Source organism: Lotus japonicus, chromosome 4 (genome assembly GCF_012489685.1).
Source record: "Lotus japonicus ecotype B-129 chromosome 4, LjGifu_v1.2".
Lineage (NCBI taxonomy): Eukaryota > Viridiplantae > Streptophyta > Magnoliopsida > Fabales > Fabaceae > Lotus > Lotus japonicus.
Window position 1 is genome coordinate 74,475,811 of NC_080044.1, and position 12,484 is coordinate 74,488,294.

General features: G+C 36.2%; 1 protein-coding gene and 1 long non-coding RNA gene across 2 annotated transcripts; both read left to right on the plus strand.

Moving 5' to 3' along the window:
• Nucleotides 1-1,444: 1,444 nt before the first annotated feature.
• LOC130714017 (probable arabinosyltransferase ARAD1) lies at nt 1,445-4,924 on the plus strand. The gene is made up of 4 exons (XM_057563868.1): nt 1,445-2,160; nt 3,013-3,309; nt 3,571-3,666; nt 4,273-4,924. Exons 1-4 carry the CDS (start codon nt 1,672-1,674, stop codon nt 4,693-4,695), a joined length of 1,305 nt encoding a protein of 434 aa, XP_057419851.1. The 5' UTR covers nt 1,445-1,671; the 3' UTR covers nt 4,696-4,924.
• A 1,145-nt stretch (nt 4,925-6,069) lies between these two features.
• On the plus strand, nt 6,070-11,690 carry LOC130711062 (uncharacterized). The gene is made up of 3 exons (XR_009010556.1): nt 6,070-6,324; nt 6,390-6,472; nt 6,620-11,690. It is a non-coding gene; the product is annotated as an uncharacterized LOC130711062 (long non-coding RNA).
• The last annotated feature ends 794 nt before the right edge of the window (nt 11,691-12,484 follow it).

Sequence of the window (12,484 nt, forward strand, 5' to 3'; positions counted from 1 at the left end):
ATTTAAATTTTTTTAAAGGATTGAAAATAAAAAATAATAACTCAAAATGTGAGAGAAATGCACTAGGTAACAACTGTTGACTTTTATTGCTGAGTATTCTTTTTCCACACGGCTGCTTTTAAAAGTATAAAAAATTCAATACTTTTGGATTTAATCATCAAAATAATCAGATACGAAATTAAGAGCTCTTTATTTCTACATATTTGTAAATTATTTATAACTCTAATCTTTATTCTCTTTTAGCCTCCCTAACTTGAGTGTTAAAGTGACTTTACAAGTATGGATTTCTGAAGTGCATTTCGGACTACCTTACAGTGAAGGAGACCATAGAGATCGACGAGAAAAAAGTCAATGTCACCACATTGGTTCAACCAATATATCTAAAAAAAATGCAAGAGGGCAAGCATCAATTCATCTTTCATAGGAGCAATAAACAATGGAAGTGTTTTCCGCCATCAATACATATTAATTTCTCATCCTCTTCTTATTCTTCCCCTTTCTAATCACAACCAATGTACGATACTATTTGATTTGGTCTCTTGAAATATCAAGGGAGGAAAGGAAAAAACCATTCACACAAAAAATGATTTGGATAGAAGAAGAATAAAGAAAAAGAAGCGCAATAATCTCATAAACAACCCTGAGAGGACGAATTAGTTCAAACCGAAAGCGGATAAAGACACCCTCTCTCTTCTAAATGTTAAAAAATTATAAATTTAAAATATTGAAAGTATAAATATTTTTTATTTATCATAAAAAATATTTATTGTGTTAACAAACATCCTATTTTCATGAATCAACAATATATTTAAGGTAATTTCAAAGAAAAAAAAATATTTAAGGTAAGTTGTTATGATTCTTTATTATCATTTAATTAAGGCTTAAATATGTTAGAAGTCCCTCTAAAATAGGGGTCCTTTGGTTAAGGCCCCTACAATTTTTTTGGGGTGGAATAAGCCCCTAATGTGAAAATAATATATGGTGTTAAGCCCCTGCCATGATGTTCCGTTATATTTTTGATGATTCTGCAAACGGCACTAACGCAGATTATATTTTGTGAAAATTATTCAATTAAAGAGGGTGTCACGTAAGTAAATGAGGGTTGAAAAAAATAAAAACCCAAAGTAAAAAACCCAAGTATGTTTGAGGATTTTACTTGGGTTTTTTGCTTTTGGTTTTTATTTCTTTTATTTTTTTAACTCTAATTTACTTACGTGATATCCTCTTTAATTGAATAATTTTCAAAAAATATAATCAACGTCAACGCTGTTTGCAGAATCATTAGAAATTAAACAGAACCTCACGACAAGGGCTTATCACTATATATTATTTTCACATTAGGGGCTTATTCCACCCAAAAAATCTTGTAGGGGCTTTAACCAAAGGACCCCTATTTTAAGAGGACCTCCAACATATATTTAAGCCTTTAATTAAACTCACTCATAATTTACATGTTGATGCCGTGCAGTGCACCCATCCATCGCCTTCGGCACCGTTTAACAGATAGATAGATCAGATGTAGCAAAGTAGGTAGATTCATCCACACACACGCTACACGGTGGTCGATAATGCAAACGCCACCGCATTCCGCCACTCATTGCAGCACTTCACACAGAAAACAAACCAACTCCTCCTCCTAACTGAAGAAGAAGAAAAATTCAACAATCAACAATGTATGGCAAAGTGGTTCTCTCATTCATCTTCGTCTTCTTGCTCATCCTCTCTTACTCAATCTTCATCGGCACACTCGACATTCGATCTTATTTCTCCCCAATCTTAATCCCACCTTCAACTGGACCCGAATCCAAACCCGTTCAGTGCGAACCCGACCCGCAGCCACTTCGCGTCTTCATGTACGATCTCCCTCGCCGATTCAACGTCGGGATGATGACTCGCCGGAACGATACGCCGGAATCCGCTGTCACCGTCCGGGACTGGCCGCCGTGGCCTGAGAATTGGGGGCTGAAGATGCAGCATAGTGTTGAGTACTGGATGATGGGCTCGCTTCTGTACGAAGACGGTCAGCGCGGAGAGGCGGTTAGGGTTTTGGATCCGGAGCTTGCTGATGCGTTCTTTGTACCGTTTTTCTCTTCGTTGAGCTTCAATACGCATGGCCACACTATGAAGGATCCCGCCACGCTGATTGATCGCCAATTGCAGGTGCGTTGTGGTCTCATTGATTCAATGTCTTTTGCTCTTCAATTGTAATTTATGGTTTGAAATTGAGCTGTGAATTGTTGACTTGTGCAATGGAGTTAGTTTTATTGCTATGTTTTGCTATTTAGTTATGCTATGCTAATTGTTAGGAAGAAATTGTTGGGTAGTGAGTAAAAATGGTCATCATATTGATTGTTTGCAAGTTCTAGTTGTCGCAGCCGAAGTTGCACAAAATTGGGTGTTGACACTAGTGATAAGAGGATTGGAACCATGTATGATATGTAGGTTATTCCTCAAGCAGCTTCACATATTGAAAATCATAAGGATTTGCTAAATGCTAGTCTTCCATTATGTTTGCAATTAATTACTACTCCAGAATGTAAATTTGTGTTCTCCAAGAAGAATTCTAAATCTTGTCTTCCTAGTAATCCTCCTTACTAGTAATCACTAAACGAAAAAATATATTGAATTTCTTTTTGATGTTTTTGAGATATTAAATGCACATACCTTTTTAACTCACTACATTATTAGGAGGATTATAAGGAAGGTGTTCTTGGAGGATACAGTGTTGACATTACTCTATTTTATACCTTCCCCTTAATCATGAGGTCCCAAGTATATCCTTTACTTTATGAGTTATGATGTGATATAATGATTGTTTGTTTTAAAATGTTTCATAAGTTGATGCATACCAATTGTTTTTTTATAATGTTATGTAGTATCCTGCCATACCGGTATCCAGTTTTTTTTTGTAACAAATGAAGCATTGTAACTTGTACCTGTATTAGTGCATCATAGCTCTTGTTTTTCAGATCTCTGTTGTTAATGTTAAACAAGGATTGTTTCTGGTGTCAGGTTGACTTAATGGAACTCTTAAAGAAATCTGTACACTGGCAGAGGTCTAGAGGTAGAGATCACGTATTTCCTATGACACACCCAAATGCCTTTAGGTTCCTAAGAAATCAATTGAATGAGTCTATTCAGGTTGTTGTGGATTTTGGCCGCTACCCCAAAGGCATGTCTAATTTGAACAAAGATGTGGTGTCCCCATATGTGCATGTTGTGGATTCTTTTACGGATGACGAGCCTCAAGATCCGTACGAGTCACGCCCCACGCTGCTTTTCTTCCGAGGGAGGACTTTTAGGAAGGATGTATGTCTTGCTTAGAGTGAATTTGAAAAATAACACGTGTTTCTTAAAGAAGGACAAGGCTCTTCTAAAGTAGGTGTCTTTAAAAGTTAGCAAGTAAGGGAGAATCCACCTTTCATTTGATTTAAAGTGCATTGAGATCTTGACTCACTGCTGTTCAAGGGTGGATACATACTTGCTCATTTTAGAGACTATCTTTGGAGGAGCTTTTTCCCCTCTTAAAATTTCTGAACATTGACTTTGTGAGGTTTGTGATGTTTGCAGGAAGGCATTGTCCGTGCTAAACTAGCAAAGATATTGACTGGTTTTGATGATGTTCACTACGAGCGAAGTTTTGCTACAGGAGAAAACATAAAATTGGTATGCACTATGCAGTATAGCTATGTAATTAGTCTTTCACTAATGCTGTTAATTTCCTTACCTGTAGTCAGATTCTTTGTGGTAACCATTTCGTAAAAGTTAAAATGTCGATTTTACTATTTTTTTTCTTCTTCTTCATTGTTGGTCAAAGGAAATGATCTCTTTAAAAAAGGAAAAGGTATTTTGGATAACTTACAAAATATTGTGGCTATTCTCTAGTTTTGGTATTATATTTTCTTATGCAATCTGACTGAGAAGTTGAATGTTGAGATACAATTAGCCTTTTTTTGTACAAAATGATTTTTTCCCAAAATGGCATTTATTTTCCATTTTCCACTGGTAAGATACATAATACATTCACTAATGCTAAGAAAGTCTCTTTGGTGAAAGAGTAATAGTTTTAGATTTTCCTCCCTCACGAGAAACATTGGTATATGCCCTTTGTAATTACGGCTGTATTTTGAGGGTGCACAGACCCTGAAACTTCCTGTTGTCGTATAAGTCACTATCTTTCCTTGTAAAGTGATTTGTTTTTCTTACCTTTTTTCCCCTTTCGTGCTAAGATCACTGACTATTGCATTGCTTTATCCACTGCTGATACAACAGTCATCACAAGGGATGCGTTCATCGAAGTTTTGTTTGCATCCAGCCGGAGATACACCATCATCTTGTCGTCTTTTTGATGCCATTGTTAGTCACTGTGTTCCTGTCATTGTGAGTGACCAGATTGAACTCCCGTTTGAGGATGAGATTGACTACTCCCAGTTCTCGTTGTTCTTCTCTTTCAAAGAGGCATTACAGCCTGGCTACATGATCGACCAGCTTCGTAAATTTCCAAAGGATAAATGGTCTGAAATGTGGAGGCAGCTTAAAAATATCTCCCATCATTATGAATTCCAGTACCCTCCGAAAAAGGAAGATGCTGTTAATATGCTGTGGAGACAGGTTAAGCACAAGCTTCCAGGGGTAAGACTCTCTGTTCACAGAAGCCGAAGGTTAAAAATCCCAGATTGGTGGAAGAAAAAATGATTTTTGGTGCTTCATTCATTGATCTTGTACATCTGCTCAGTTACTGTGACAATTCTTGAATGGGAAGAATGATATATCCTCTTATCCCAGCATTTTAAATAGAGAATTTTATAGAAGTTTTAATCTGTGATTTGTTTTGGTCTCTGGTCTCTGATTTGGTTGAGTTGAGACACCTTACTTCGGGAGCATGAATGCGTATCTGATGAACAATGTTATTTCTTATTTATAATGTCGTGTTGTTAGTCACATTCGAGTGTTGGTATCACCCCTTTTGGGTGCTTATAAAAAAATCACCCCTTTTGGTTTTGGGGCGTATAGCGTCGAGCGCAGAATAATAATAAAACAAGAGAAATTTATCTTGATAAGCAAGCAACCTGTTATTAGTCCATCCTCGATCGTAGGGTCATAATAGAGTTATTTCTTAATTTGGCTTTGTTGGGTGGTAAATGTGATTCGACCTTTGATTTTCTTAACCAAACTGAATCTAGCAAATTTTATGGAAATATCCCTATTGTAAGAAAGTCCTAAGTCTTGGAACATTTTACCATTTCATTTTCTACTGTTCAAAAGAAAGAAATAAATGTGAATAGATCGAATTATTTCTTGGTGAGCTCTAGTAATCAAATTACGGAGGAACATGGGGTTTTATGCCAAGAATTCACTATTTCACAAGGCCATCACTAGATATTACATTTATGGTAAAAAAAAAATCAATAATTATAGAGTAACAAGCTTTATTAAATAATGTCTACTGATATTTTTTTATATATCTGGTAAGTTTGTTTTAAAACACATTTTGTAGTTTCATTTTTTTTATTGTGATTGTAACCAATATTCCTTTCAAAAAAAAATATAACTAATATTTATCTTAAAAAAATTAATTCTGATATTTAATTTTTTATAGATGTGTAAGAAATTATATAATTAATAGTTTAAATAGTTATTTTTGAAATTTTTTTTTTGGTAAAGAAATGTTTAAATAGTTTTTTTTTGAAAGAATGTTTAAATAGTTAATAACATAAGATCATTAATAACTACATCCCATTTCAAAAAATAAATAATATTGTCATGAATATATATTAGATCTCTTATTTCCTCTTTTTACTAGAGATCATATGGGTGTTATTTATGGTTCTTAGAACTTACTTTTGTTTTTGTTTTTTTTTCTATTTTCTCTTACTTAATTTTAAAAAACATGATTTTAATTGAATTGATTTATTCTGAATTATTAGGTGAAAAAAATTAAAATCATTATTTCGTTCAAATTGATTTATTTTAATAAATTTTTTTTTTGTGTGCGGAAATATTGCTGCAATAAAAGAGACAAACATTTGGTCATAAAACGACAAACCGCGTCGCGTGAAAAGTTAAACTACTCATAGTACTATAAATACCCCTGTTGTTTCTTTCCTACCAAATTCTCTTCCTCTTAACTAAACCCCTGACTCACTCACTCACTGCTTCTCCGACGATCAACATCGCCGTCGCCCGTCGAGATTGCGGCACGGTGAAGACGACGGTGGCACTTCTTGGTCCGCAACATTCACTGATGGGTTTCTTGATTTCAGTACCAAATGCCGGGTTTTGTGGAGAAGGTTTTCTTTCATCTTCTTGGAGCAGGGCACACGGGTATGAAGATGGGTTTCTTGGTTCTTTCTTGTGCTTAGCTTATACCCTTTTCTTGTGCTGTATAGGGATGCCTATATGCGAAGCATTAACTCAGATAGAGCAGCAGCTTATCATGTACGACGTGGTGCATGTGAAGTACTATGCTGAGGTATTATGACTTCATTTGTTATCTCTTCTTTCGTCTATGCTCGTTAACTCTCAAACACCGCTAGCTGTTTGTTCTATATAATTCTTGAGTTTACTGTCTATTTTGTTTATTGGAAAATTGATTTATATTTACTTTAATTTCCTATAGCTTGTGCGATTTCAAGAACCCCTGAAGTTGGATATTAGCTTTTCAGATCACAACTCCGCTTTCATCTTCGTTTTGACCTGTTATCAGGTGTCGTGTCTTTTATTCTCCCCTCATTTTGCTGCCAGTAGTGATATATTCTATAGTTTTTATGTGTTTGTGTAGAGTACAAAGCAAGACAACATGAGATTTTTATTGTGTCTTAGATAGGAGGAAGTCTGGGTTTGAAAATACAAGCTTTAGATCTGGGTACCATATCTTGTGTAGGCTGAATGTCAGACAAAGAAGGATAAGCAAAAAGTCTAGGTAAAAAAAAAATAGAAAGTGAATAGATTAGATTAGATGGGGAGGAAGAAAGAGAAGTTGGTGTAAGACAATGAGAAGAAAGTAAAATATGGAAAAGAGGAGGAAACGGTGAAGATTCAAGTGAACCATTAGGAATTAAAGGAGCAGGGATGATGCGTTGCAAAAGGAAATTTGGACTCATAAAATTTAACGTTAAGAAGTTGGTGAATGTTAAAGGAGAAAAAAGTGGAACATGGGAATGAGAAGAAGATGGTGAAAGATAAATATAAGGATGGGTAGTAGAAGGAAAGGAGGAATCACACCAAATTGAGTGGTAGTTGGTGAATAAGTGATTTTTTAAGGAGGTAATGTGGTGAAAGAAGGAAATTTGGATTGACGAAATTTCACATCTCTAGAGAATTAGAAAGTGGAGTAAGAGATGTTGATGTAGATGAATGAGACAATGAGTAGAAGGAAGTGAAACATGGGAAGGAGGAGGAAAAGGTGATGATTTAAGTGACCATTTAAGATTTGATGAATGACTTCAAGGTGTGTATTAGTTGGAGAAGAAGTGGGGAAATAATGAAATTTGGACTCATGAAAATTAACATCTCTAGAGAACTTGAAAGTGGAATTGGAGATGAAATAGATTGGGGAGGAATGAGAAGTTGGTGAAAGTGAAAGAGGAAAATGAAGTGAAACATGGGAAGGAGGAGGAGGAGATGGTGAAGGTTCAAGTGAACCATTACAAATTGAAGGAGCAATTTAAGGATGAGCGTAGGAGGAGAGAAGGAATCACTCCATGGTCATTAATGGTAGAAGAAGTGTATTTTGAAAGACGTGAAGTGGTGAAAGAAGGATATTTGGACTTAAGAATTTTTAGATCTCTAGAGAATTCGAAAGTGATATAAGATATGAATTAGAGATATGGAGGAAGAAGACGGAGAAGTTGATGAATGTGAATGAAGAGAAAGAAGTGAAACATGAGAATGAGGAGGAGATGGTGGGGATTCAAGTGAACCATTAAGAAATCAAGGAGCAGTAAGGATGGGCTGTAGGAGTATAGGAGGGGTCACTCTAAGGGGAGTAATAGTTGGGGAAGAAGAATGATTTTTGGCTGAGGTGAAGTGGTGAAAGAAAATAATTTGGACTCATAAAATTTATTATTCTCTATGGATGGAATATGGGACAAATTAGATGGGGTCAAAGAAAAAGGAGAAGTTGTGAAAGTGATTGGGTAGAAGGAAGTGAAACATGAGAAAGAGGAGGAGAGGGTGAATATTCAAATGAACAATTAAGAATTGTAGGAGAAGTATAAGGATGAGCAATAGGAGGAGAGGATTAACTCCAAGGTGATTAATAGTTGGAGAATAATCGATTCTTGAAGGAGGTGTAGTGGTTAAAGAAGGAAATTTGGACTCATGAAATTTTACATCTCTAGAGAATTAGGAAGTGGAATTGGAGATCGATTAGATTAGGAGGGTAGGAAGAAGGAGAAGTTGGTGAAGGTGGATGAGGAGAAGAAAGAGAAACATGGGAACAAGGAGGAGAGGTTAAATGTTAAGGTCCACTATTATGAATTTCATGGAGCATGACAAGGCTGAGTAGTAGGACGAGAGGAAGAATCACTTCACGGTGAGTTATTGCTGAAGAAGAAAATGTGATTTTTAAAGGAGGTGAAGTGGTGAATGAAGGATATTTGGACTGATGAAATTTTACATCTGTAGAGAATTGGAAAGCTGAATAAGAGATGAATTAGATTAGATAGGGAGGAAGAAGAAGAAGAAGAAGAAGTTGGTGTATGTGAATGAGAAGAGGGAAGTGAAACATAGGAATGAGAACGAAAGAGTGAAGTTTCAAGTGAATCATTAAAGAATTGAAGGAGAAGTATAAGTATGAGTAGTAGAAGGAGAGAAGAAATCCCTCCGAAGTGTGTAACAGATTGAGAAGTAGAAGTGATTATTGAAGGAGGTGATGTGGTGAAAATAAGATATTTGGAATCATGAAGTTCATTATCTCTACATATGGAATACGAGACAAATTAAAGGGAGACGAAGAAAAGTGAAACACGGGAAAGAGGAGGATTGGTTGACAATTCAAGTGGACTATATAAGGATGAAAAGTAGGAGAAGAGGAGGAATCACTACAAGGTGTGTAATAGTGAAAAAGAAGAAGTAATTTTTTAGGAGATGAAGTGTTGAAATGATGAAATTTGGACTCATGAAATTTTGACATCTCTAGAGAGTCAGAAAGTGGAATAGGAGATGAATTACATGGGAGGAGGAATAAGAAGAAAAAGAAGTTGGTGAAGGTGAATGAGGAGAATGAAGTGATACTTGGGAAGGAGGAGGAGAGGGTGAAGATTCAAGTGAACCATGTGAATTAAAGGAGCAGTTGGAGGAGAGGAGGATCCAAAATGAGTCATATTTGGAGAAGGAAAAATGCTTTTTGAAGGTGTAAGGGTGAAGAAAGGAAATCTGGACTCATTGAACTCGACATCTCTAGAGAATTAGTTGGAGGAATAGGAGATGGATTAGATTAGATGACGAGGAAGAAGAGGATGGAGAAGTTGGTGTAGGTGAATGAGGGGAAGGAAGTGAAACATGAGAATGAGGAGGAATCAATGAATATTTAATTGAACTATTATGAGTTGAATGGGAAGTTTAAGGATGAATAGTAGGAGAAGAGGCGTCGCTTTGAATTATAGTAGAAGAAGTGACTTTTGAAAGAGGTGAAGTGATGAAAGAAGGAAATTTGGACTCATGAAGTTTATGATCTCTACAGATGGAATAGATGAGGACAAAGAAGAAGAAAGTAAAGATGTGAAGGTGAATGGGGAGAAGTAGTTTAGGTGAATGGGTAAAAAGATGTTAAACATGAGAAAGAAGAGGAGTTGGTGAAGATTCAAGTGAACCATTAAGAATTGTAGGAGCAGTATAAGGATGAGCAGAGAGAGGAGAGCAAGAATCTCTCCAAGGTGAGTGATAATGGGAGAAGAAGCAATATTTTAAGGAGGTGAAGAGGTGAAAGAAGAAATTAGGACTCGTGAAATTTAACATCTCTAGAGAAATAGGATGTGAAATAGGAGATGTATTAGATTAAATGGGGAGGGAGAAGAAGAATGAGAAGTTGGTGTAGGTAAATGAGGAGAAGGAAGTGAAACATGGGAAGCAGGACGAAAGGGTGAAGATTCAAGTGAACCATTAAGAATTGAAGGAGCAGTATAAGGATGATAAGTATGAGTAGAGGAGGAATTAATACAAAGTGAGTAATTGTTGGAGAAGAAGTGACTTTTTAAGGAGGTCAAGTGATGAAAGAAGAAAATTTGGAATTATGAAATTTAAAATCTCTGGATAATTTGAAAATGGAATTTTAGATGGATTAGACGAGGAGAAAGAAAAAAAAAGGAGAAGTTAGTGACGGTGGATGAGTAGAATGAAGGGAAACATGGGAAGGAGTAGGAGAAGGTTAAGACTCAAGTGATCCATTAAGAATTGAAGAAGCATTATAAGGATGAGTAGAAGGAGTTGAGGAATTACTCCAAGGTGAGTAATAGTTAGCAAAGAAGTGATATCTGAAGGGGGTGATATGGTGAAAGGTGTAAATTTAGACTCACGAAATTTAGCATATCTATAGAATTAGAAAGTGGAAAAAGGGATTGATTAGATCATATGGGGAGGAAGAAAAAGAAATAAAAGTTGGTGTAGATGAATGAGGAGAATGAAGTGGAATATGAGAAGGAGGAGGAGAGGGTGAAGATTCAAGTGATCTATATTAAGGAATTGATGGAGCAGTGTAAGGATGAGCAGTAGGAGGAAAGGAGGAATCAATCTAAGGTGAGTAATTGTTGGAGAAGAAGAAGTGGTCTTTAAGTACGTGAAGTGGTGAAAGAAAAAACAGTAGGACTCATGAAATTTAACATCTCTAAAGAATTAGAAAGTGGAATTAGAGATAGATTAAATGGGGAGTAAGAAGAAGAATGAGAAGTTGGTGAAGGTGAATGTGGAGTAGAAAGTGAAACATGGGAAGGAGGAGGAGAAGGTGAATGTTAAGCTCCACTATTACGAATTAAAGAGCTTTATATGACTGAGTAGTAGTAGAGGAGGTATCACTCCCCGGTGAGTTATGTCGGTAGAAGAAACTGTGATTTTTAAAGGAGGTGAAGTGGCGAATAAAGGATATTTTGACTTATGAAATTTTACATTTCTAGAGAATTTGAAAGCTGAATAGGAGTGGAATTAGATTAGATAGGGAGGAAGAAGGAGAAGTTGGTGTATGTGAATGAGAAGAGTGAAGTGGGACATGAGAATGAAAAGAAAAGAGTGAAGATTCAAGTGAATCATTAAGAATTGAAGGAGCGGTATAAGTATGTGCAGTAGGAGGAGAGAAGGAATCACTCTGAAGTTAGTAATAATTGGAGAAGAAGTGATTAAATAAGGAGTTGATGTGGTGAAAATAAAAAATTTAGACTCATGAAGTTTATAATATCTAGAGTGTTATGGAATATGAGTTAACATATGCTGGAAATTTCATTAATGATGGAGGCATTTACACTCTGTTCTACTGACTGCTGTGAAGATAGGGTAGGTATATCATATTGAAATTGAAAGTTGTTAAGTTTTCTATGATAACTTTGTAACTTTTCATTATGAAAGTGAACTTGCCATTGGAGTGTCTTGATGAAGATCACACCAGTTTCGTGTCATATTTCTACGTCTGAAAGTTCCTCTGGTATGAAGGTTGGTGTGTGGGCATCACTACTTTAAGCTTCATCGCTTGTTTCTTGTCCCTAACAGGGAATTGGAAAGTTGCAGAGGAGCAAGTGCCACGGTTGGAGCTCATAGTCATAGGCAAACTAATTCGTGGGCCTTTGGTTGATGTGTTGCATCAATTTGGCAAATAGGTATTGTGTTTTTGATCTTTGCTTTGCTTTGTTTGCCTTGCCTTCATTTCTGCTTGATTTTATGAGACATAGTAGATGTTGGACCAAGAGTAAGATTTTAAAGTTGGCAGCAATTTCTTTCCAGTACTTGTCTCTTTCTTTCTCTTACTAAGACTTAAGCGTCTCCATCATTTGTATTCTTTCAAATGCAATTTCCAATACACTCTCTTGTTTAAAATTGACTTCTTCAGCCTGTGCTTATCTGTTAACCAAGAAAAAATGTGAAGCTAATGCAATTTCCAACACACTCTCTTGTTTAAAATTGACTCTCTTGTCTGTTTGCCATTTCACTAATCTTATTGGATAATTCTCTGTTTATCGAAGTACTGTAGTATCATTAAGTTTTGATTGTATATTTTTTTCGCAGGATCTTCTGAATGAGGCGGCGGACAACCCTTTCGGGCTAGCCAAAGATAAGACTGGATGTTGTGTGCTGCAGCAGTGCATTATCTATTCTATGGTAGAAACCAAAATGCGGTTGATGTTGGGGAGAGTCACGGCGAGGACCCATGGGGCAAGGCTGAGGGGAGACACCAAGGAGATCCTGGACACCACATCTTAACCCAAAACCTTAAGGCATTAGGTTTATGGGTCCAACTCCTTATAAACTCTCCCTCATGCCTTGACTTCTCCGATGTGGG